At 56.3% G+C, this 22173-nt stretch overlaps 1 protein-coding gene across 2 annotated transcripts in view; it reads left to right on the plus strand.

Annotated features, from left to right (window-relative positions):
• The first annotated feature begins 5852 nt into the window (after positions 1 to 5852).
• NECTIN2 (nectin cell adhesion molecule 2) overlaps positions 5853 to 22173 on the plus strand; it is a 27943-nt gene continuing 11622 nt past the window's right edge. Inside the window, exons 1-4 of one of the 2 annotated variants that reach the window (XM_040457352.1) lie at positions 5853 to 6231; positions 16868 to 17263; positions 20406 to 20702; positions 21817 to 21934. In XM_040457352.1, coding sequence (XP_040313286.1) covers positions 6138 to 6231; positions 16868 to 17263; positions 20406 to 20702; positions 21817 to 21934 — 905 coding nt within the window. In that variant the 5' untranslated portion in view covers positions 5853 to 6137. The remainder of the gene's footprint in view (positions 6232 to 16867; positions 17264 to 20405; positions 20703 to 21816; positions 21935 to 22173) is intronic. The other variant, XM_040457351.1, reaches the window with a different exon arrangement.

Raw genomic sequence — 22173 nt, forward strand, 5'->3', positions numbered from 1 at the left:
AAAGGGAAAGAAAACAAGGCTGAAAAGGAGCAGCTGAGAAGCAGCGGGAGGGGGGTGGGAGATGGGTATGTGTGACCTTGGCCGAGGGGCCACCTCCCGGAGCCCATCAAGTGGAGATCAGTCACATCTGGCCAGTGGAGGGCCACCATAAGGCATGCGCATGCCGGGAGGTCTCTGCCCTCTGGCTTCTCTGTCCTTAGTTTGTTCATCCACAAAATGGACAAAGTGGGGTCCATCACCGTGGGAAACTGGCGAGCTGCTATGGGAGTCTCCCGGTAGGCGACCGAGCAGCACTTCGGGGTCCCCCGGTACAGAAGAGCTCACCGGCCTAATTAAGATGCTCAGATCCCACTGTTTATTGAATCAGCTTAAAACAAATGAGAGAAGCTGGAGAGAAGAGGTGGGTTAACCCACTTAGATCAGGGCACGAGTGATCAAAGGTCCCCACCACCTGAGTTCTGGGACACACACAGCTCTGAAATCGTGTCTCACGGCATGGCTCTGATGCTCACGGTGGAGGGTGAACCAGGGGGTTCTGCACCCAAAAAAAGGGTGTCAGGGCCACGTGGGGGCAAACGACCCCAGCCACAACCGTAGCTGTTTGAAAACCTGCTTGCCAGCCATGGCTTTTACCTCCATGGCTTGGGCACAGGCGTCAGGGAACAAAGCTGGGGGTCACCAACAAGAAGCGCCTATGGACACACAGACACTTGGGGCTGCCTCGACCCGTCCATCCTTCCCATCTATATTGAAATCATTTTTGTGCAGGTTACTTTTTTCTTTAAGTCGGCTCCCACGCCCAAGGTGGGGCTTGAACTCACCACCCTGAGATCAAGAGTTGCGAGTTCTACCAACTGAGCCAGCCAGACGCCCCTATGTTCAAATTATTCTTTTTTTTTTTTTAATTTTTTTTTAACGTCTATTTATTTTTGAGACAGAGAGAGAGACAGAGCATGAACGGGGGAGGGGCAGAGAGAGAGGGAGACACAGAATCAGAAGCAAGCTCCAGGCTCTGAGCCATCAGCCCAGAGCCCGACGCGGGGCTCGAACTCATGCACTGTGAGATCATGACCTGAGCCGAAGTCAGACGCTTAACCGACTGAGCCACCCAGGCGCCCCCAAATTATTCTTAATAAGTCTACCAGGCCCCATGAGTTGCTTCTCTTTTTTTTTTTTTTTTAAAGTTTATTTATTTATTTCGAGAGAGAGAGTGCACATGAGAGGGGAAGGCGGAGAGAGAGAGAGAGAGAGAGAGCGAGGAAATCCCAAACAGGCTCCATACTGTCACTGCAGAGCTTGATAACAGGGCTTGAACTCACCAACCGTGAGATTATGACTGGAGCCGAAATCAAGAGTGGACGCTCAACTGACTGAGCCATCCCCCCTGGCGCCCCTGCGAGTCGCCTCTTCAGTTCTATCCTTTGTTTCACCACCTATCTGTCTCCTTATTTGTGCGGTTTTCTTGTTTTCTATATGGCAGAAGTGAATATTAAAAAAAAAAAAAATACAGCAGAAACATATAGAGGGTCATAGACTAGTTGAGAGAATTTGATAACCATGCAAAGTGTTTCTACAAAGCCTGTCACAGAGTATGTTTTCGGTATGTGTTTATTATTAGTATCATCATCCGAGGAAAATGGAGGGAAAGAGAGAAAAGCAAAAGAGGGTCCTTTGGTCCAGGGAAGAGACCAGGTGGAGAGAGAGAGACCACTGTGAGAACAGACATTGGTCAGGAGGGATCTGGGGAGCTGGAGAGGGGGTGAGCAGATGGCTAGGGGGAGGGAAGAGAGGGGACCCCAGGGAGGAAGGGGGTGCTCAGCACCTGGTCCTTGGGTTAATGAGAGGAGGGTCCCAGCCCTCCTCCCTGGAAGACGTACATTTGCATAAGGTCCCTCATCTGTCTGGCGTCCCAGGCAATTTGCATACAGATGGCAGCCTGTGCCCTCAGCCTGACCCCCCCACCTTGGACAAGGGTCTGGGGGAAGGGGCAAGAGGGATCTCCTGCAGGATCTGGGGCTCCGGGAAGTAAAAGCAAGTTTGCAGTAAGCTACCCTTGTTTACAACCTTCTGTGGCTCCCTATTGCTCTCAAGTGCATGAACCGCCCTTCACCCGGCATTTAGGACCTAAGATGTTGCCCCTCACACACAGCCCACCCCTCCCTCTCTCACACATGCCCCTGCCTTGTGTCTTCATGGCTTTACTATTCCTGGAATGCCCTTCCCGGTTTCCCCCATTGTCATAAAGCTTGCCTGTCCTTCAAAGCCTGGGCATCTGGAAGGATTCTGAAAAGTTTTCACTCCCCTTTTCCTGCCCTGGCAACTTTACAGGAATCTGTGCCTTTTTTGGGCTCCCATAGCTTTTATTAGTAAGGATATGTTTGGCTGCAAACGACCAAAAAAAAAAAAAAAAAAAAAAGGAAGTAAAAAATTCGTGTAAATGAAAAGGGAAATTATTCACTCGTATAACCAGGCTGACTATCTTCAGGCATAGCTGGATCCAGGGGCTCAAATAGTCTCATCAGAAAGCTGTCCTGGGGTGCTTGGGTGGCTCAGTCAGTTAAGCATCTGACTTTTTTTCTTTTTTTCCCCCAGTTTATTTATTTCTTTTGAAAGAGAGAGAGAGAGTGGGAGGGGCAGAGAGAGAGAGAGAATCCCAAACTGGTTCTGAGCTCTCACTCTCAGCAAGCAACCCAATGTGGGGCTCGGTCTCATGAACTGAACCATGAGATCATGACCTGAAATGAAGTCAAGAGTCAGTCACTTAACTGACCGAGCCACCCAAGTACTCCAAGCATCTGACTCTTGATCTCAGCTCAAGTCCTGTTGTCATCGGGGCCCTGAACTCAAGCCCTATGTCGGGGTGTGAAGCCTACTTAAAAAAAAGAAATAATAATAAAATAAAATAAAATAAAATAAAATAAAATAAAATAAAATAAAACAAAATAAAAGTCATATCAAAAAAATTGTGTTCCTTTAGTATTAATTCAAGAGGAAGTCTCAGGGCTAATTCCCATTGGACTGGAATGGGCCCCACCCCCACCTTTGAACCAATCCCAGTGGCCAAGGGATCAAATGCACTGATTGGCCAGGACAGGATCAGGCTCCCTCTGAACCAAAAAGACTTGAGTGTAGGGAATGCCCTATAGGAAAACTTGGTAGTAGGGTAGTAGACTGTTGGAAGAAGAAAAAGAGGTTACAGGTTGCCAGGCAGGTAAGTATTTGGCACCAACTTCAAAGCTCTATCAGAGAAAGACCTTGGCCTTGTGCCTATACCTCCCGGAGGCTATGGCTCTTCAGCGAAGTGCCATGGGACTTCTCGACGCTGAAAGTTGACTCCTCAGGCATGAGACCCACCCAGGCATTTGTCAATCAGCATGGCAGTGCGCAGCCTCATGTATGTCCCCTTCCGCCTGTGAAGGGGCGTTAAAGTCCAGCTTACCTTCCTGGGGCTTCCCTCCTGGGCTCAAACATACCCGACAAAGAACAGCCAGAAAGAAAAGCTGAGCTCACTCACTGACAGGGCCAGAAAAGAGCAGGTGCTGCGGGCCCTTCTGGAAGAAATCTCCCTGGGGACTGGGTATTTTGTTGAAGGGAGAGAGGGGAGTGGGGACAGAGGCAAGGATATTACAGAGCAAATTAGTGGCAAAGCCCTCACTAACAGCCAGAGATCCTGACCCTCTAGGCTGGCTCCAGACTGGGGAGAGGCCAGGGAGATCACATTTACTACCCACATTTATCCAGCTGGGCTCATACCAGGCTTGTGCCAAGCCTGAGATACATGCTATCTGAAGGACATGTAGGGTAGAGAGGATATAAGAGCACGGACTGCCTGGGTTCAAATCCCTGCTTGCTACTTCCTTGCTGGGTGGCTTGGGGCCAATGGCCACCCTGTGCTCAGTGCACTTTTCAGTCAGATGGGGATCACGACAGTGTCTCCTCCGTGGGATTCTTGCGAGGAATTCACTAAGATATGTCAGATCTGGATTTGCCATTAAAAAATATATATTTAATTTAGAGAGAGAGAGAGAGACAGAGTGAAAGCAGGGGAGGGGCAGAGAGAGGGAGACAGAATCCGAAGCAGGCTCCAGGCTCCGAGCTGTCAGCACAGAGCGCAACGTGGGCCTCCAGCTCGGGAACCGCGTGATCACGACCTGAGCGGAAGTCGGACGCTTAACGACTGAGCCACCCAGGCGCCCCTGGATTTGCCATTTTGTAACTTTGTTGGGCCATGTCACTTTCATCTCTCTGTGCCTCAGTTTCCTTATCACATAGGGTCAGGTGTGGGTTATTTGAGATAATATACTGCACTTAAATGTGTACGTGGCACACAGTAAGTGCTAAATACGGTTATTAATAGTATCATTACCAAGAGAAGGCAGGTCAGTAAGAGTCTCCCCTACTTGAGACCTCGCCCTGTGGGGAGCAAAGCTGGGGCGTGTGCTGTGGGGAAGGAGGGCAAGTCTAGGGGCTCCTCTTGGTGGGGACAAGAAGGTCTCAAGCATCTGCGCCCAGCTGATCGGCGACACCCTCACCCTAGAGGAAAGGGAAAGGAGGGATTTCAGGGGCTCAGTGGCATCCCCTCCCTCAGCCTCCCGCTTCCCGCCCTCACCCTGCCACACTGGGCGGCCTCACCAGCTCCCCCGGTCAGCCCTAGGAATGTGAAGAGGTAGGTGGGGGTGGGGAGGAGCGGGAGCCTCCGGGGAGAGACAAAGGGGCCGAGTCAGAGCGAGAGACACAAAGACGCGAGGAGGCTGGGAAGATAGAAGTGGGACAAGGACAAGGGGAGGGACCGGCGGAATCTGGAGGCCCGACCCTAGCCCAGCCCCGCAGGGCTAGCGGAGCGCGGGGGGCCGGTCTGTGCTGCCCCCTGGCGGGAGGCCGCGGTCACGGGGAGGTAGGGACCGAATACAGGAGAGGACAGGGGGTTTGGCGGGGAGCGAGAGCCACAGAGAACAGAGGCTGGAACAGAGACGTCGAGAGAGACAGAAACAAGAAGGCACATCGAGACACAGGGACAGAGTCAAAGGGATGGAAAGAGACGCGGGGACCAAGTGACACAGGAACGCTGTTAGAAAGACAAAGAGCAGAAACACCAGAAAACACAAAGCGACTCTGACACGTGCGGACTCCAGAGGCAGAGAAATAAAGGGACGAAGGAGATCCAAAGATTGTGAGAGACATAAAGCCAGAGCACAGAGAGGCAAAGAGAAATCTGGAAAGGAATGGCGCAGCGACGCCCAGAGTCCGGGGCAGAGCTTAGAAAGACACAGGATAAACCGAGACGCACCCAGTAGCGAGACAGGCACTGGGCGAGGGGCAAGAACTAGGAAAGTCTCCTGGCGGGCATGGGAGGGGGGGGGGGGGTGGTTTCCGCTTGGGGGCGGGGCTCCAGGAGGGGGCGGGCCCATGAGAACCCACGTGCCTCACGCAGGTGTGACGACGCTTCAGCTACAGCTGAAGAGGCGGGGACAGAACTTCGCGCGGGGCTGAGACCAGGCGGGACCGAGTTCCCGGGAAGAGGCTGGACCCACTGCCAGTAGAGCGGGTGGGCGGGGCCGTCGCGGAGGCGTGGCCTCAGGGGGGCGGAGACCGCTGTAAACTCTGGAGAGGGCGTGACCGAATCTCAACCAGCCGCCCGGAGACGGGGGCGGGGCGCGAGCGGTCTCCGGGAGGGCAAAAGGGGTGGGGTTTGAGCTCCAGGGGAGGCGGAGATTGAATTCTGGGGGAGGGGCAACATCGAATTCTGGGGAGAGGCAGGTGTAAACCCCTGGGAGGGGGCGGGCGCAGAATGCTGGGGGGGGCGGGAATAAAATCCCGGGGAGGACCAGCGTGGAATCTCAGAGAGGGCGGGACAGCGTGAGCGAGTGCGGCCGGAGCCCAAGGTCGGCTCCGCGGGGGGGGAGGGAAGGGGTGGGTCCTGTGACGTCAGCGAGTCCGAGCTGCCAGAGAGAAGCCTGGGGCCGGGGGCGCCGAGCGGGGAGAGCCCGGCCCCGAGAGCAGAGCCGCGGGAGCAGAGCGGGCGGGAACCGGCCGGGAGCCGGAGCCCCTCAGGCACCTGCTCGACCGCCCAGCCGATCGGCGCTCACGGAGTGGCCCGCAGGCCCCCGCCCGGGCCCAGTCCCACCCCGGGCCCCCCCATGGCCCGGGCCGCAGCCCTCTCGCCGTCGAGATCGTCGCCGACGCTGCCACTCCTGCCGCTGCTGCTGCTGCTGCTGCTGCTCCGGGAAACCGGTGAGAAACCGCAGACGCCCACCCCCCGCGCGGACCCAACCCCTTCCCCACCTTCCGAGTGGGGAAAGACCGAGCACCCTCCCCGCTCTACCCCCAGTTCACCGAGCCCCCTCCCTCGAGCCCCCTTCCCGGCCGGCCGCACCGACTCCGACCCTTATCTCTCGGCAGCCCTCTCCCCCCGCCCACCACCACCCTTCTTAATCCCAACTCTCCATCCATCCTACACCGGACTTCTCGGTTATCCCCTCCCCCTTCCTCAGACTCTAACACCAAAAGGGTTAAATCTGAGCCTTCGCGCCCCCCACCCCACCCCGCACTGAGCTGTCAACCCGGATCTGAGGTTCCATCTCCGCTTCCCCGCTCAGGCATGTGGGGAATTTCTCCCCCCGCTCCCCAGCAGGAGGGTCGCGACGAGGAGACAAGACCATCCCCCATTTTCCTCCTCCCAGGGTTGGGCGTTTGAGGCCTTGGGAGAACTGAGGGCAGGGGGCCAGATGTCCAGGCTCTCCAGAGGGGCTGGAGGGCTGGGACTTCGTGTTCCTTGGAGGGCCAAGGATGAGAGTTCCGGCGACCTGGGGAAGGGCCTGAGGACTCCAACCTGGGGCCTCAGGGAGCTGTAGGTTCTTGGGACCCAGAAAACAAGGGGCTGGGGCCTGGCTCCTGGGACCCAGACAAATTAGGGGCTCGGGGTCTGAGTCCCAAGTAGAATGAAGGCTAGGGGCTATGTGTCCTGGGGTCCTGGTCGAATTGGGGACAGGAAGGGCTCAAACCTGGGTTCCAGATTGTGAGCAGGGGGCTCCTGGGTCCCAGGTAAAACGGGGGGTGAGGGGCGAGGCGGAAGAGGCCCTATCTCCTGGGTTTCAGATTTAATTGTAGGCATTGGAATGTCTCCTGAGATCCAGATGTAAATGCGGGCGGGGCACTCGGTTCTTGGCTTCTAGATGTAATCAAGGGCAGGAGGCTCTCTCTGGAAGCTGGCGCTCGGTCGGCTGTGTCCCCTGAAGAAAGAAGACGCTTCCCTTTCCTTGTGAGCCGTCGGCTGGGACGTCCCTGGGGAAGTTTTACCGGTTTCACTTTAGCTGAACCCCGGCAGGGAGGGGCGGGAGCTCTCCCCGGCTCCCGGTTCCGGACTCCCAAGTTTCGGGACCTTATCTTTCCTCCGGTCGCGCCCTTGGAGCCGCCGCGGGGGGGGGGGGGGGACGCGAGGAGCCGCCGCCCTAATCCCCCGCCCCTCCCTCTGCTCTGCCCACCGACTCCCTCCCAGTCCCCTCAACCCCTCTGAGGGAGGGCGCAGCTCTCAGAGGAGGGAGAGGCTGGGACGAACAGGTGAAGAAGGTTCTGGCCCCGCCCCCTTGCAGGTGACTGGGCTCTTTATTCCCAGCTAGAAACTCTGGACACTGGAGTTTCCCAAGGGTTTGCCCAGGAAGTGTAGGCGGGAGCAGGGGGTGGGGGTGGGGGGGTGTCTTGCGAGAACCCTGAACCCTGGCTATCCCTCTGACCTCATTTGCCCCAGCTTGTCGCTGATTTGTATCCCAAGCCTTGACTCCGAGTTGGATACTGGCTCTCCCTTGGTGTCAGAGATAGGGACATGAGGTCAAGACCTGCCGCTTGTGAGAAACGCTCAGAACCCACCTGACCTTGAGCCAGGCTTTGACTTGACTCGTGATCTCATGGAGAATTCTAGATCGCCCTAGGAGACAGGTCCTCTGTTCCTATTTCCATTTCTCAGATGGGGACACGGAGGCTTCGAAAGGGCAAGCCACATTCCCGGGGTCCACAGCCAGTCCGCAGAAAGCCAGGCGTCAGACTTCAGAGCCTTCCTGGGCTCTGCTCCATCAGGTGCCCCTGAGGCTCCATTTCCTCCTTTGTAAAACAGAGACAGTAACCCTTTCCCTCTAGGGCCAGTGGGAGGCTTCAGAGGCCTCACTGAGCCCGTGTGAAAGCTCTTAGCACCTGGGGAGGGGGCCTTCCGCCCTCCTGACCCCTCATCTCCGTGCCTTTGCTTCCCACCTTTTCTCCCTCCCCTCTTTTCTCTCTCCCTGTCTCTCCCTCCTTCCCTCACTTTCTCTCCACCTCCTGCCCTCTTCATTTCTCGCCTCTCTCTGCTTCTCTGGCTCTCTCCTCTCCCAGAGCTCCTTCTTTCTGTCTTTCCTTGCCATCCATCTCTCTCTCTGCCTGTCTCTGGCTCCTCTGCCTCCCCCCTCCTCGGCCCCTGGGGGACCGAGGGCTCTCCACCTGGGCCCCCTGCTGGGTCGCCTCCTCTCCAGTCCTCCCTAGCTTTCTTGGCTCTTCCCTGTCAGTCAGCCCGTAGTGGAGGGGGATGGGAGGAGAGGGCCTGCTGTCTCTTCTCATTAGGGAAGGGGGACTGGGCAGCGAGGTGGGGAGGGGAGCGGGGAAGGGATTCACAGACAGGGAGGGAGATACAGGGCTGGGGACGGAAGGCGGAAGGCGACGGAGAATGCGTCAGAAACAAATTTAGGGATGGGGTCAGGGACAAACCCTAGATTGGAACCGAGAGAGATGGGGGGGCGGGGGGGGCGGGGGGAGGATGAAATGTGGCCCACAAGGGTGGGACAGAAAGATGCTGAGATGGGGCCAGAAAGGTGGAGGAGGGGGAGGGAGCTGGACAGACGCACCAGGATAAAGGCAGGAACAGCCTAAGGAGAGAGATTTAGAGCCTTGGTGAGGGACTGGGAGCCCAGAAGCCCCCAGCCATCAGTGACGAGATGCCAGGACCCAGGGAGGTCAGGGCACAGGCCAGTCTCAAGGCCAGCAGTACGTGGGGGGCGCAGGGAGTGGTGGACACAGAAAGGACAGGGAGTTAAGGCACACCGGCCAGCTCCCCCGCCCCGCCAGGGACACTGTTACATTTTTAATGTCCCAACCATGCTGAGAAATGGAGGAGGAGGGGGAGGAGAAGAGAGACCCAGGGAGATGGCCCAGGCGTAGACAAAGGGTATCAGAGATGCGGAGAGGCAGGCAGAGATGGGGAGACCCAGGAGGCAGGGAGGTCCCAGGGTCAGAGACATACAGCCCGTGAGAGATAGACACCAGAGACGTAGACCGTGAGAGACAGACACCAGAAACCCCGAGAGTTTAGAGACCCCAGGAGATAAAGCAGGGAGCCGAATTCCAGAGACTAGGAGACCCACACCCAGAAAGAAGGGCCTCTCAGGTGTCAGACATAGAGGAAAGAGAATATGAGAACAGCTAAGGATGTGGGCCGTCTTCTTGGGCCAGTGAAGATGTTCCGGGATGGACTGCCATGAGGGAGGCACAGATCTGGGAATATACTAACGCCGCTGAACTGTGCGCTTTGAATGGGCGGATTGGATGGTATGGGAATTAAATCTCAATAAAGCCGTTAGAGGGGCACCTGGGTGGCTCACTCGGTTACGCATCCAACTCTTGATTTCAGCTCAGGTCGTGATCTCACAGTTCGTGGGATCAATCCCCGCATTAGGCTTTGTGCTGACAGCAAGGAGCCTGCTTGGGATTCTCTCTCTCTCTCTCTCTCTCTCTCTCTCTCTCCCTGCCCCTCCCCTGCTCGTGCAAGCGCTCTCACTCTCTCACTCTCTCTCTCTCTCTCTTTCAAAATAAATAAATCAACTTAAAAAAAAAATAAAGCTGTTAGAGAGAGAAATGACAGACACAGAAAGCAGAAAGTCTGAGAGAGACAAGGGCAGAAGAAACCAGAGAGCCAGGGAGTTGAAGACATGTAGGGACAGACTCAGGGCCCAGGAATCAGATGCGGAGAGAGATCAAGGCCTGCGGGGCTGGGGGGGGGGGGGTGTGGGCAGGCAGAGTCTCAGGGATGGAAACATTTTGGGGTAAATGTGGACTGGGCAGAGCGGTGAGAGCTTCTGTCTGAGGGGCTCGGCCAGGGAGGGCAGTCCTAGAGATCCAGCACCAGAAACATCAGACCCCACAGCGGGGGTCCTGGGTCCTTCCGGGGTGGGGGGGAGGGGTGTGGCCGCTGCCGAAAGGCAGGGAGGTCTCAGCCTGGAGAGGGAGTGATAACCACCCTCTAAGAGATGGTTGGGGGAGACAGGGAGGCAGGTGCAGAAAGCCAGGCACAGAGAGCCCCATCTCCAGGCCACCGCTGCTGCGGCTCGCCTCTCCCCACCCCAGACCGGCTCCCGGATGTCCGCTGCGGGGGTGGGCACTGTGATTAATGCAATTAATTAATTAGCAAGGTGGCTGAGGCAGCAGCCGAGGCCAGCGTTCATAGCACGCCCGCCTTCAAGGGCCTGCTCGAGTCCTGCCGCACCCGACAGGGCAGGTCACAGTGTTTATGGGTCTCAGGAGCCAGCCAGGCAGGATCCCGGGAGTCAGGGCCCCCAGCCCCCTACTCGAAGTCACCATGGCACCCTCCTCTCTGCCTGGATCTTCCAACCCCGGATCTCAGGGTCTCAGGCTATGTGTCTCTGTCTCTCTCACTTTTCTCCTGGGCTCATGCGATGCCCCGGGCAGCCCCCACTCCGCCACCAGAAAGCCTGCAGGCCCAGGCCATAGGGACAGGAAGCGTGTCTGGGGACCCAGCTGATGCCTCATGAAGCTGTCACCAGTCTGCCTTGCTGAGGGAAGCTGAGGGAGGCCCGTGTTCCCATGGCCAGACTCTCCCCCACCGTGGTGCCAGCCACGTCCCAGCCAAGGTCAGGGCCCAGGCACGCTCCCAATAGCGCGCTGGACACCAGGGTCCTAATTTCAGGCCAGCCGTCCTCCTGGCTTCGGTTCCCCAGCCTCCGTCTAAGACGCAGAGTGTCCGGGCACCAGCCCACCCCTCTGCCCCTGACTCTCAGAGCCTGAGAAGCCTGGCTTCTTCCAGAAGGCACAAACCTAACCCTGTTCCTCCCCCTGGGTACAACTCTCCATGGCTTCCCAGCACCCTCAGGCAAAAGCCCAAACTTTTTTTTTTCTTTTCTTTTTAAATTTAATTAACTTTTTTAAAAATTTACATCCAGGTTCCTTAGCATAGAGCGGACAGTGATTTCTGGAGTAGATTCCTTAGTGCCCCTCCCCCATTTAGCCCATCCCCCCTCCCACAGCCCCTCCAGGAGCCCTCAGTTTGTTCTCCATGTTTAAGTCTCGTATGTTTTGTCCCCTCCCTGTTTTTATACTATTTTTGTTTCCTTTCCCTTATGTTCATCTGTTTTGTCTCTTCAAGTCCTCATAGGAGTGACGTCCTATGATTTGTGTCTTTCTCTGACTGACTAATTTCACTTAGCATAATACCCTCCAGTTCCATCCACATAGTTGCAAATGGCAAGATTTCATTCTTTTTGATTGCCGAGTAATACTCCCTTGTATATATAGACCACATCTTCTTTATCCGTTCATCCATCGATGGGCATTTGGGCTCTTTCCGTACTTTGGCTATCGTCGATAGTGCTGCTATAAACATTGGGGTGCATGTGTCCCTTCAAAACAGCACACCTGTATCCCGTGGATAAACGCCTAGTCGTGCAATTGCTGGGTCCTAGGGCAGTTCTATTTTTACTTTTTTGAGGAACCTCCATACTGCTTTCCAGAGTGGCTGCACCAATTTGCATTCCCACCAAACATCTTTTTTAATGTTTATTTTTGAGAGAGAGAGACAGAGAGAGAGAGAGAGAGAGAGAACAAGCCGGGAAGGGGCAGAGACAGAGACAGAGACAGAGAATCCCAAGCAGGCTCTGTGTGGAGCCCGATGCGGGGCTCGAACCCACAAACCATGGGATTATGACCGGAGCGGAAACCAAGAGTCCGATATTTAGCCGACCGAGCCACCCAGGGGCCCCCAAAGCGCAAACTCTTAATGGAGCCTCTGCCCGTGTATCTAGTGCACAGCTGATTCCCCAGCTTCACCTCATTCGTTCATCCATCATGTTTCTGGAGCTCCTACAGTGTGCCGGGCACCATTGTAGGCTCTGGAGATAGATTAGTCAGCAAAGACCCCTCCCCCTGGGCACTGATGTTCTAGTGGGGGAGACACATCAGGTGCTTTGAGGGAAATGAAGCGGGGTCGAGGCAGTTTTTATTACCATTACGGTGCTCAGGGGGTCTTTGCCTAGCTGAGCAAAGACCTGAACGAAACGAGGGAGGGAGCCATGGGGACATGTGGGGAACGAGTGCAAAGGCCCTGAGGTCGTCTGGGGAACAGTGGGGAAGCCAGTGTGGTCAGAGCAGGGTGAGCCAAGGGGAGAGGGTGGGGGATGAGGCTAGAAAGAGGATGAGTGCAGATCGTGCGGGGCCTTGAGAGTTTCTTTTCTGAGTGAGGAGGGCCGCCGGAGGGCTCTGAGCCGGGAGGAGGGACCTATTTGCTGTGTTTGGGAACAGACCGTGAGGGCAACTGCAGTCCTCCGTGCGGGCAGGTACCGGTGAATTAGACAAGATGAGGCACTGCGGGGCTCAGACGTGGTCTGTTGGTGGGTATATTTTGTAGATGGAGCCGACAGGGTTTCCTGATGGACCGCGTGGGGGGGTAGAGGACGAGGGGCGACGTTTAGGTGGAAACACCCCTAACCCCACAGGGGCTGAACCATCCTGTTCATTCATTCAGAATTAGAAACAGATTGGGGGAACTTCCAGAGGCCCCTGGGTGGCTCCGTCGGTTAAACGTCCGACTGTTGGTCTCGGCTCAGGTCATGATCTCGAGGTTCGTGAGTTCGAGCCCCGTGCCGGGCTCTGTGCTGACAGCGCGGAGCCTGCTTGGGATTCTCCATCTCTCTCTCTCTCTCTCTCTCTCTCTCTCTCTCTCAAATAAGTAAACATTAAAAAAAAAAAAAACAGAATGGGGAACTTCAGGCCATGGGATTTTAGAACCTCATTCATTCAGAGAATATTGAGTGTCCACCAGGAGCCGATCGCTGTCGCAGATACTGAGGGCATAAGCTTGTGGGCCTAACCGGGCATAAAAGTCACGAAAGTCCAGGCTGGAAGAGGGGGAGCAGTGCTCTGCAGAGGAAATGGTGGGGCAGGGGGAGGCGCGTATGGCCCTCTGGGGCAGAGTGTTGGGAATGAAAACCCTGTCTGGGGAGCCTACCCCACAAGAAGCCAAGAGTGGGGTCTTTTTTAAACCTCCAAAGCGGACAATGCTGAGACACCCCCCTAGATACGGGAGGGCAGCCCTCCCTCAGAAGATCCAGTTGTCACGCGGCCACAAGGACCTCCCCAGCATGTGAAATCTGGCTCACCGAAGGGTCCCAGGGACCCAGAGGTAGGGGTGGGGCTCCGCGAGCCTGAGCTCTGCTTCCCTTGAAAAGGAATGCCTTCTCCTTCAGGAAGCCCTCCGGGCCTCCCTCAGGCGGGTCAGGCCTCTGGCTCTCGGTTCTTACGCACACACCTCACCCCCTTCAGTCTTCCCGGCCACCTTGACAATGACTCTTGGGGCAACGTGGGTCTCCACGCCCCATTGTCTACCCTCACCTGATACACATGTCCCTGTCTCTTCTGAGGCACCTGCACCCCACACAGAGCCAGATACTCATTTGGTTGTATTTATTGAGCACTTACTGCATGCCATGCCTTGGTGTCAGCTCCGGGGATACAGCAGGGAACGAGAGACAGACATCCCATCCCCAGGGGCCAACCCTCTAGCACCCAGGACCTGTTTGCTGAGTCACCGTCCCTCGAACTTGCCTGGGATGGGAGCAGATTCCAATCCCTCCCTCCCCCACCACGCAATCCCTTTAAGTTCTAAGTCCCCCTCCAGGAGCCAGCCTCCAGCCCTGCACCGTCTCCATCGTAACCTCTGGGTCTTCTAGTGACCCCTCTGCAGGACTTCTTGCTGTCTGGTGAGGCATTTCTGCCCGGCTCCACCTGCCCCTCGGGTTCCCTGGGTTCAAGCCTAGTCATTCTCTAGCTGCGGAACCACCCATAGCTCCCACTTGCCTCAAAGGGGAACACCTACGTTCCTGGCCCGACCCTACTTTGCTCTCTCCAGAGCCCACAAGGGCCGGGTGATTTTTCCTGACGGAGGGCCCGTCCCTCCCCACCCAGCTGGAAAGGGGCAGGCCCTTGGGGGACCCTTGTCCCACATTCCGTGCCTTTGGAGGCCGAGTGGGTGAAGGATCCTGGCACCGGAGGGAAGGGACAGCCTTTCCTCAGCTCCACCCAGTTGGTGACCCCTAGGAACCCCATATCCTGATTTTGGTCTGGATTTTGAGCTTTAATCTCCAGACCCTTCTGTGGGTCAGTAGATGGGTGAGTGCTGGTTCGTGTTGGAAACAATGCTGTGTGGGCCAAGAGTGAATACACGCGAAGCCGGATTTGGCCTGCGGCAGGCTGGCAGCTAACGGCCTCTGGCCTGTGTTTGACTCACCCGTGCGGGGCCCCTCAAAGGCCTCGTGGCAGGAAGTCGTCTCGTGGAATCGTCACGAGGGACCCTGCTTGAACATCCCCATTTAAAAAAAATTTTTTTTTTCAACGTTTATTTATTTTTGGGGGGACAGAGAGAGACAGAGCATGAACGGGGGAGGGGCAGAGAGAGAGGGAGACACAGAATCGGAAACAGGCTCCAGGCTCCGAGCCATCAGCCCAGAGCCCGACGCGGGGCTCGAACTCACAGACCGCGAGATCATGACCTGAGCCAAAGTCGGACACTTAACCAATGGTGCCACTCAGGTGCCCCGAGGCGATAGATCTGTTACACAGTGGTCTTGGCTGGGGACTTCTTTCCAAAAGTCTCTGGGACCGGCCCCGCTGATGCGACTGCCTTCTGCGGGGACCCTCTCATTAGGGTCTCCTATTAATGTGCCCTGGGTTTCTGTATGAGGCCGGTGCTCCCCACCCCCATCTCGGTCAAAGACAGCTGGACGGCCTTTGCCCCTTGAGCAAGGGCATGTGCCCTCGGCCTTGCCTCAAGGCTGAGTATCAAGGGCCACTTGTAATTATACTTACCTGGCTGTGTTTATTTAACAAGCACTGATCTCCTGTTTCCTGTGGCCCTGTGCTGAGTGCTCCACGAATATTCTTTAATCTTTGTAACAGCCCCTATAGGGGGCGGAGCCCTCCGATTACCCTCATTTTACAACCGAGGAAACCAAGGCCCAGAGAAGTTCAACGACTTGCCCAAAGTCACACAGCCAGCACGTGGCAGCACCAGGATGCGAACCCAGGCGGCCTGGGCCCGCGGTCGCCGTGCTGTATTGCCTCGCACCACAGAGCAACATCCTTCTTTATTCCGTGTTTTTATTAAACGCGAGAAAACAAACGAGGAGAAAAGAGACGTTCACGCAAAAACCCGTTTGCTCATATTCCGTTCTGTTCACAATCAACGCAAAGTGGAGACGACCCGAGTGTCGATCAACTGATGAGCCGATAAATGACACAGAATGCACCCACACAATGGCATATTATTCAGCCGCGAAAAGGAACCAAGCGCCCGACAGGCGCTGCGTGGACGAAACTTGAAAACAGGATGCCAGGTGAAGGAAGCCAGTCACAGCGCCACCTAGTGTATGATTCCATTTATACGAAATGTCTCAAAGGGCAGATGTGTGGAGGCCAAGGAAGTGAGTGAGGGGTTTCCAGGGGCTGGGGGCACGGGGAGCGACTGCCAGTGGGTACCGAGTTTCTTTGGGGAATTATAAAAATTCCCTAAAATTGATTGAGTGACAGACACTATATGTAACAAGTCTTGTGAATGAATATACAATATATACTCACCTGCTTTCAATGGGTGGGAATTAGATCTCAATAAAGCTGTTTCAAAAGAAAAAAAAAGTGGGGCACCCACGTGTTTCAGTCGGTTGGGCGTCCGACTTTGGCTCAGGTTCATGGGTTGGAGCCCCCCCCCCCCCCACCGCGTTGGGCTCTGTGCTGCCCATGCAGAGCCTGGTTGGGATTCTGGATCTCTCCTCTCTCTCTGCCCCTCCCCCACTTGTGCTTTCTCTCTCTCTCAAAACAAACAAAAAGGTGGCTAAGAGGGCTGTAGGTTTTCTAGAAAGGTGAAACTATAACTGAAAGAGAGACAGAGTGCAAGCAGGGGAGGGGCAGAGAGAGAGGGAGACTCCGAATCCGAAGCAGGCTCCAGGCTCCGAGCCGTCAGCACAGAGCCCGACGCGGGGCTCGAACTCACGGACCGCGAGATCATGCCCTGAGCCGAAGTCGGACGCTTAACCGAGTGAGCCACCCAAGTGCCCCCTGTCCTCACATTTTAAATATTTAAAATTTTATGTTGTGAGACAGGGCACCTGGGTGGCTCGGTCGGTTAAGCGTCCGACTTCGGCTCAGGGCATGATCTCGCGGTCCGTGAGTTCGAGCCCCGCGTCGGGCTCTGTGCTGACGGCTCGGAGCCTGGAGCCTGCTTCGGATTCGGAGTCTCCCTCTCTCTCTGACCCTCCCTCATTCATGCTGTCTCTCCCTGTCTCAAAAATAAATAAATATTAAAACAAACAAAAGGTTTTTAAAAGGATATTAACAGTAATTCCACACTAGCACGTAAGCTAGTCGAGATTCCTGTGTCCCCAGTGTTTCTGTGAAACGTGCTCTCTGGAAGAATCGGGAATCGGGACCTCACAAAGGCCCCTGCGTCGCATCCGGGGCTTGCATTTCTCAGTGGGGCCCCTCAGCGATGGCCCTGCCTGGCCTGGAGGTATCTGGCTCCTTCCCCCACCCACCTCTCTCTCTCTCTCCCTCTCTCTTTTCTCCCCAGGAGCCCAGGATGTGCAAGTTCGAGTGCCGCCCGAGGTGCGGGGCAACCTGGGGGGCACCGTGCAGCTACCGTGTCACCTGCTGCCGTCGGGACCGGACGTCAGAGTCTCGCAGGTGACGTGGCTGCACGTGGACGCAACCGGCACCAGCAGGAGCGTGGCCGCCTTCCACCCTTCGTACGGGCCCAGCTTCCGCAGCCCAAAGCCCGGTGAAGAGCGGCTGTCCTTCGTCACCGCCGGGCAGAGCAGCGGGACCAGGCAGGGCACGGAGACGGAACTGCGGGATGCCACGCTGGCCCTCCGGGGACTGACGGTGGAGGATGAAGGCAACTATACCTGCGAATTTGCCACGTTCCCCAGTGGCACCAGCCGGGGGACGACCTGGCTCCGGGCCATAGGTGAGCAGGGTCGGGCGGGAGAGCCCTCTCGCAGATCTGTCTCTCCCTCTGCTCCGGCAGTAATACCGGCTTTCTCCGTGGTCTTCGGTCAGTTGGCAAATGTCCATTAAGCGCCTGCCGTCGCCAGACTCTGTTCTGCGGGTTGAGGTTCGAGCAGGCACAAGGCATTCGCCAAACACGTACTGAGCACCTACTATGTGCTGGGCCCTGTTTGGGGCTCTAGCAACAAAGCAGTAAGACAGCTCCCTGCCCTCCTGGGGCTTCTACTTCAATAAGGGAGGGTCAGACAGTAACTAACGTTAGTAAGAAAAACAGGAGTGAGTCGGGTGGTTCTAGGTGCCATGGAAGCTGGTGGGGGGCAGATTATAATTTTGGCTGTAGAGTCCGGGTGAAATCTGAAGAAAAACTCGAAGGAGGCAAGGGAGCCCCGTAGGTTCTCTAAGGGAAGAGCATTTCAGACAAAGAGAATGGCAGGTGCAAAGGTCCTGAGGCAGGGCCCACCTGGAACGTTTGCCGTAGAGCAAGGAAGTGCGTGTAACCGGAGGCTTGCGGCTGAAGGGAAAGGAGGAGGGGACAAGCTCAAGAAAATAGTGGAAGCGTAAGGAGTCACGCAGGGACGTGTGCCCTCGGGCAGGGGAATAGATGCACCCGTAAGAGGGAACCGTGTACCAAAAAGCTGGGAACCGCGTACCAAAAAGCTGGGACGCAGGAGTGCACTCGGCATGTACCAGGAACAGAAAGGAGGCTGGTGGCCAGGGCTTGCGTGACCTCACCGAAGCAGGAAAACCAGCAGAGCCAGATCGCATGGGCCTCCTGGGCGAAGGATTCCATGGGGACAGATGCAGCGGGGGGGTGGGGAGGAGTGGGTGGGATAAAGCCTCCAGCTCCAGCCAGGGAGGGCAGGGGAGGGGCGTGACCAGCACAGCCGCTTAAGAAAATGGGGGAGACTTTGGGAAGGGCTTTTTTTTTGAAGGATGCTCTTTCTTGTTCCATCTTGGGCACCCGCCTGGGATCCCACCTTCCCCCGGCAATGTCCCGCAAGCCACCTCGCTCGGGACTCTCATTTTCGCTCTCTCAGCCCCAGAGGGTTTGAGGAGTCCACCCTGTACCGTCCCTGGGCAAAGGCTTTCATTTCAGAGGCGCCCGAAACCCCGGTTGTTTTGCAGAATCCAAAACACAAGACTTTCACCACCCCGCCCCTGGCAAAGGTCTCTTGTTCTCTTGGCAAAGGTCACTTGTTCTGTTCGAGAGATATACGCGGAGAGCACCTGTCTCACCCCAGGTGCCTCCCGGGGCAGCTGCACAGAACAGACCAGCCAGACCTCTGCTTTTCGTGGAGGAGCAGGTGCCGTGAGTCCCCCCCCGCAAAGGAGAGTCAGATGTCAGGGAAGTTCCCTTGAGGAAGTGAGGCTGGGATCTGCAGGAGAAGACCCCGCAGCGGGTGGGAGCAGGGTCTGAGGGCGGCGTGGGGCAGGTGCCCAGGACGGTCAGAGGACAGATAGCAGGGTGACCAGGGAGGATGTGAGGAGGCCCCTCGGAGGCTGTGGCAGTCCGGGGGAAGGAGAGGAGAGCCCTACCGCATGGATGAGCTCAGGAGAATCCCAGATAGAGATTTCCACAAGCCAGCTGGAGAGCTGAGGCACCACCCGGGACAGTCTGGTGACAGCCGCGGGTTGCTTATTCCTCATGGAGGTTTTATTGTTTTCCGTCCCCATATCTTTCCATGTTTTCCAGGAAGGCAGGTGAAAAGGGCAAAAAATCTCCCGCTTTGGGAATCTCCGTAACCTTTATCCCACTTCTGGCCCCGCAATTTGCTGGTGATTTCAGGAAAGAAGTAGAAATCCTTTTGAGCTGGACCTTTGAACTACATTATTCTGCTTTGGCTTAAAAAACAAAAAACAAAAAAAGAAAAAACACTTAGCCTCTTCCAGACAGAATTCTATCATGGCACACGGTGCAGCGAGTGCTATACGTAGAAATTTATTTAATCTGCACAACATTCCTACGGGGTGGGCATTTTTTAAATTAATTTTTGTTTGACGTTTATTTTGTTGTTTTCGTTGTTGTTTATATTTATTTTTTTAATTTTTTTTAATGTTTATTTAATTTTGAGACAGAGAGAGACAGAGCATGAACAGGGGAGGGGCAGAGGGAGAGAGGGAGACACAGAATCTGAAACAGGCTCCAGGCTCCGAGCTGTCAGCACAGAGCCTGACGCGGGGCTCGAACTCACGGACCGCGAGATCATGACCTGAGCCGAAGTCGGACGCTTAACCAACTGAGCCACCCAGGCACCCCCCAGTTTATTTATTTTGAGAGAGAGAGTGAACAGGGGAGGGGCAGAGTGAGAGGGAGAGAGTCCCAAGCAGGCTCTGTGCTGACAGCATGGAGCCTGATGTGGGACTCGAACTCACGAACCGTGAGATCATGACCTGAGCTGAAATCCAGAGTTGGACGCTTAACTGACCGAGCCACCCAGGCGCCCTGGGCATTTATTTTATGTATTTATTTTTGAGAGAAAGAGAGAGCGGGAGAGGGGCGGGGGGTGGGGGGAGAGAGAGAGAGAGAGAGAGAGAGAGAGAGAGAGAATCCCAAGCAGGCTCTGTGCTGACAGCATGGAGCCTGATGTGGGACTCGAACTCACGAACCGTGAGATCATGACCTGAGCTGAAATCCAGAGTTGGACGCTTAACTGACCGAGCCACCCAGGCGCCCTGGGCATTTATTTTATGTATTTATTTTTGAGAGAAAGAGAGAGCGGGAGAGGGGCGGGGGGTGGGGGGAGAGAGAGAGAGAGAGAGAGAGAGAGAGAGAGAGAATCCCAAGCAGGCTCTGCACTGTCAGCCCAGAGCCCAGTGTGGGGCTTGATCCCACAAACTGTGAGATCATGATCTGAACCCAAGTCCAGAATTGGACAGTCAACCAACTGAGCCACCCAGGCCCCCTGGGGTGGGACTTTTTATTATCCCGACTTTACAGAAGAGGAAACTGAGATCCGGAGCTGGGAAATGACTGGCCCAAAGCCGTGCAGCTGCTGAAGAGAACTGGGATTGGAGCCCAGGCAGTTGGGGCTTAACGGCTGAGGTGTTTGTTGAGTGACTGCGGGTGAGAAGTAACGTCACCCCTCTGTTGCTCTCCCCAGCACAGCCCCAGAACCACGCCGAAACACAGGAGGTCACCCTGAGCCTGGAACCTGTGCCCGTCGCCCGCTGTGTCTCCGAGGGGGGCCGGCCACCCGCCCGAATCTCCTGGTTCTCGCCCCTGGACGGAGAGGCCATAGAGAGCCAGGTGTCCGGACCTGTGCCCGGCACAGTCACCGTCACCAGCCGCTTCACCTTGGTGCCCCTGAGTCGAGCGGATGGTGTCAAGGTCACCTGCAAAGTGGAGCATGAGAGCTTTGAGGAGCCCATCTTGCTGCCCGTTACCCTCTCCGTGCGCTGTGAGTGTTTCAGGATGTGACCGCGTCCCCCGTGTTGTCTACGCTGGCTTCTCTAGGGCACTGTCTACACTACCGCCGAGTGCTGGCTGCATTAGCCCCCCGGGGCCACATTCTGCACTGCCTTCCCGCCGGTTGTCTATACTGGCTCTCATGGGCAACGTCTACACCCTGCCTCCTCGTTGTCTCTACTGCCTTCTCCAGGCTCTCTCCCTGCCGCCCCCATCGGTGGTAAAGCAAGGTTTGCGGGGGCCGGTTTTATACATTTCTTCCCAGTCCCACATCCAGCGAGGTCACACTGACAGCTTGGTGTCGATCGCTGAGGGCTACTTACACCAAGGAAATCGCAAACACTGCAAATCAGGCCTGTTCTTTTTTTTTTTTTTTAATTTTTTTTTTAACGTTTATTTATTTTTGAGACAGCGAGAGACAGAGCATGAACGGGGGAGGGGCAGAGAGAGGGAGACACAGAATCGGAAGCAGGCTCCAGGCTCCGAGCCGTCAGCCCAGAGCCCGACGCGGGGCTCGAACTCACGGACCGTGAGATCGTGACCCGAGCCGAAGGCGGACGCTTAACCGACTGAGCCACCCAGGCGCCCCCATCCCCCTCTTCAAAAAGCCGTTTTGCCAGCCCCCACCGGCCCCCAACGACATCTTTTGTGGCTCCCGCGGGGGCCCCGGTTGACATTTGCTTTACCGTGTGCATCGACTACTGTGGGTTTGTAGCAACCAACCCAACGTTGTCTACACCCCCCACCCCCATTCACACCATCTAAACTGACCCTGCTGGGGTCGCCATACCAGCTCCTGCCCCCCCGTATGATTCACGTTGGCCCCTGTGGGCCCCGTCGTGGTAGCAATAACACGATCTCTGTGGCACCCTCAGACGCTGCTGCCATTGAACCATACCTTCCTCGAAATGGTCCAGGTGGCATCCCGGGACAGCAGGTGCGCTGGCCTCAGCAGACGTAGCCCAAACTGACCTGCCCCAGTTTCCACAGGTCCACGTCCTGCCAGCCCACCTCATTTCTTTAGGATTCCCGTCTATCTGCTCACCTATCCGCTCTCTGGGGACTCTGCCCGTCTCTGAGCCAGCCCCCCCCCCCATTTCCTCCAGACCCCCCTGAGGTCTCCATTTCCGGCTATGATGACAACTGGTACCTCGGCCGCAGCGAGGCCACCCTGAACTGTGATGTCCGCAGCAAACCAGAGCCCACAGGCTACGACTGGAGCACGTGAGTCCTGGGTGGGGCTGGACCCGTGGGTCTGAGGGAGGAGGGGGCTGGGGGCTGGATTCCTGGGTCTGAGGGAGGAGGGGGCTGGGGGCTGGACTCCAGTGTCTGAGGGGGGGTGGGCTGTGGGGACTGGGTCCCTGGGTCTGAAAGGGGAGGGGCTGGGGACCTGAACCCCTGGGTCTGAGGGAGGAGGGGCTGGAGGCCTAGACTCCTGGGTGTGAGGGAGGAGGGGCTGGGGG

This window comes from Herpailurus yagouaroundi, unplaced genomic scaffold (genome assembly GCF_014898765.1).
Source record: "Herpailurus yagouaroundi ecotype Mexico unplaced genomic scaffold, PumYag 220, whole genome shotgun sequence".
Lineage (NCBI taxonomy): Eukaryota > Metazoa > Chordata > Mammalia > Carnivora > Felidae > Herpailurus > Herpailurus yagouaroundi.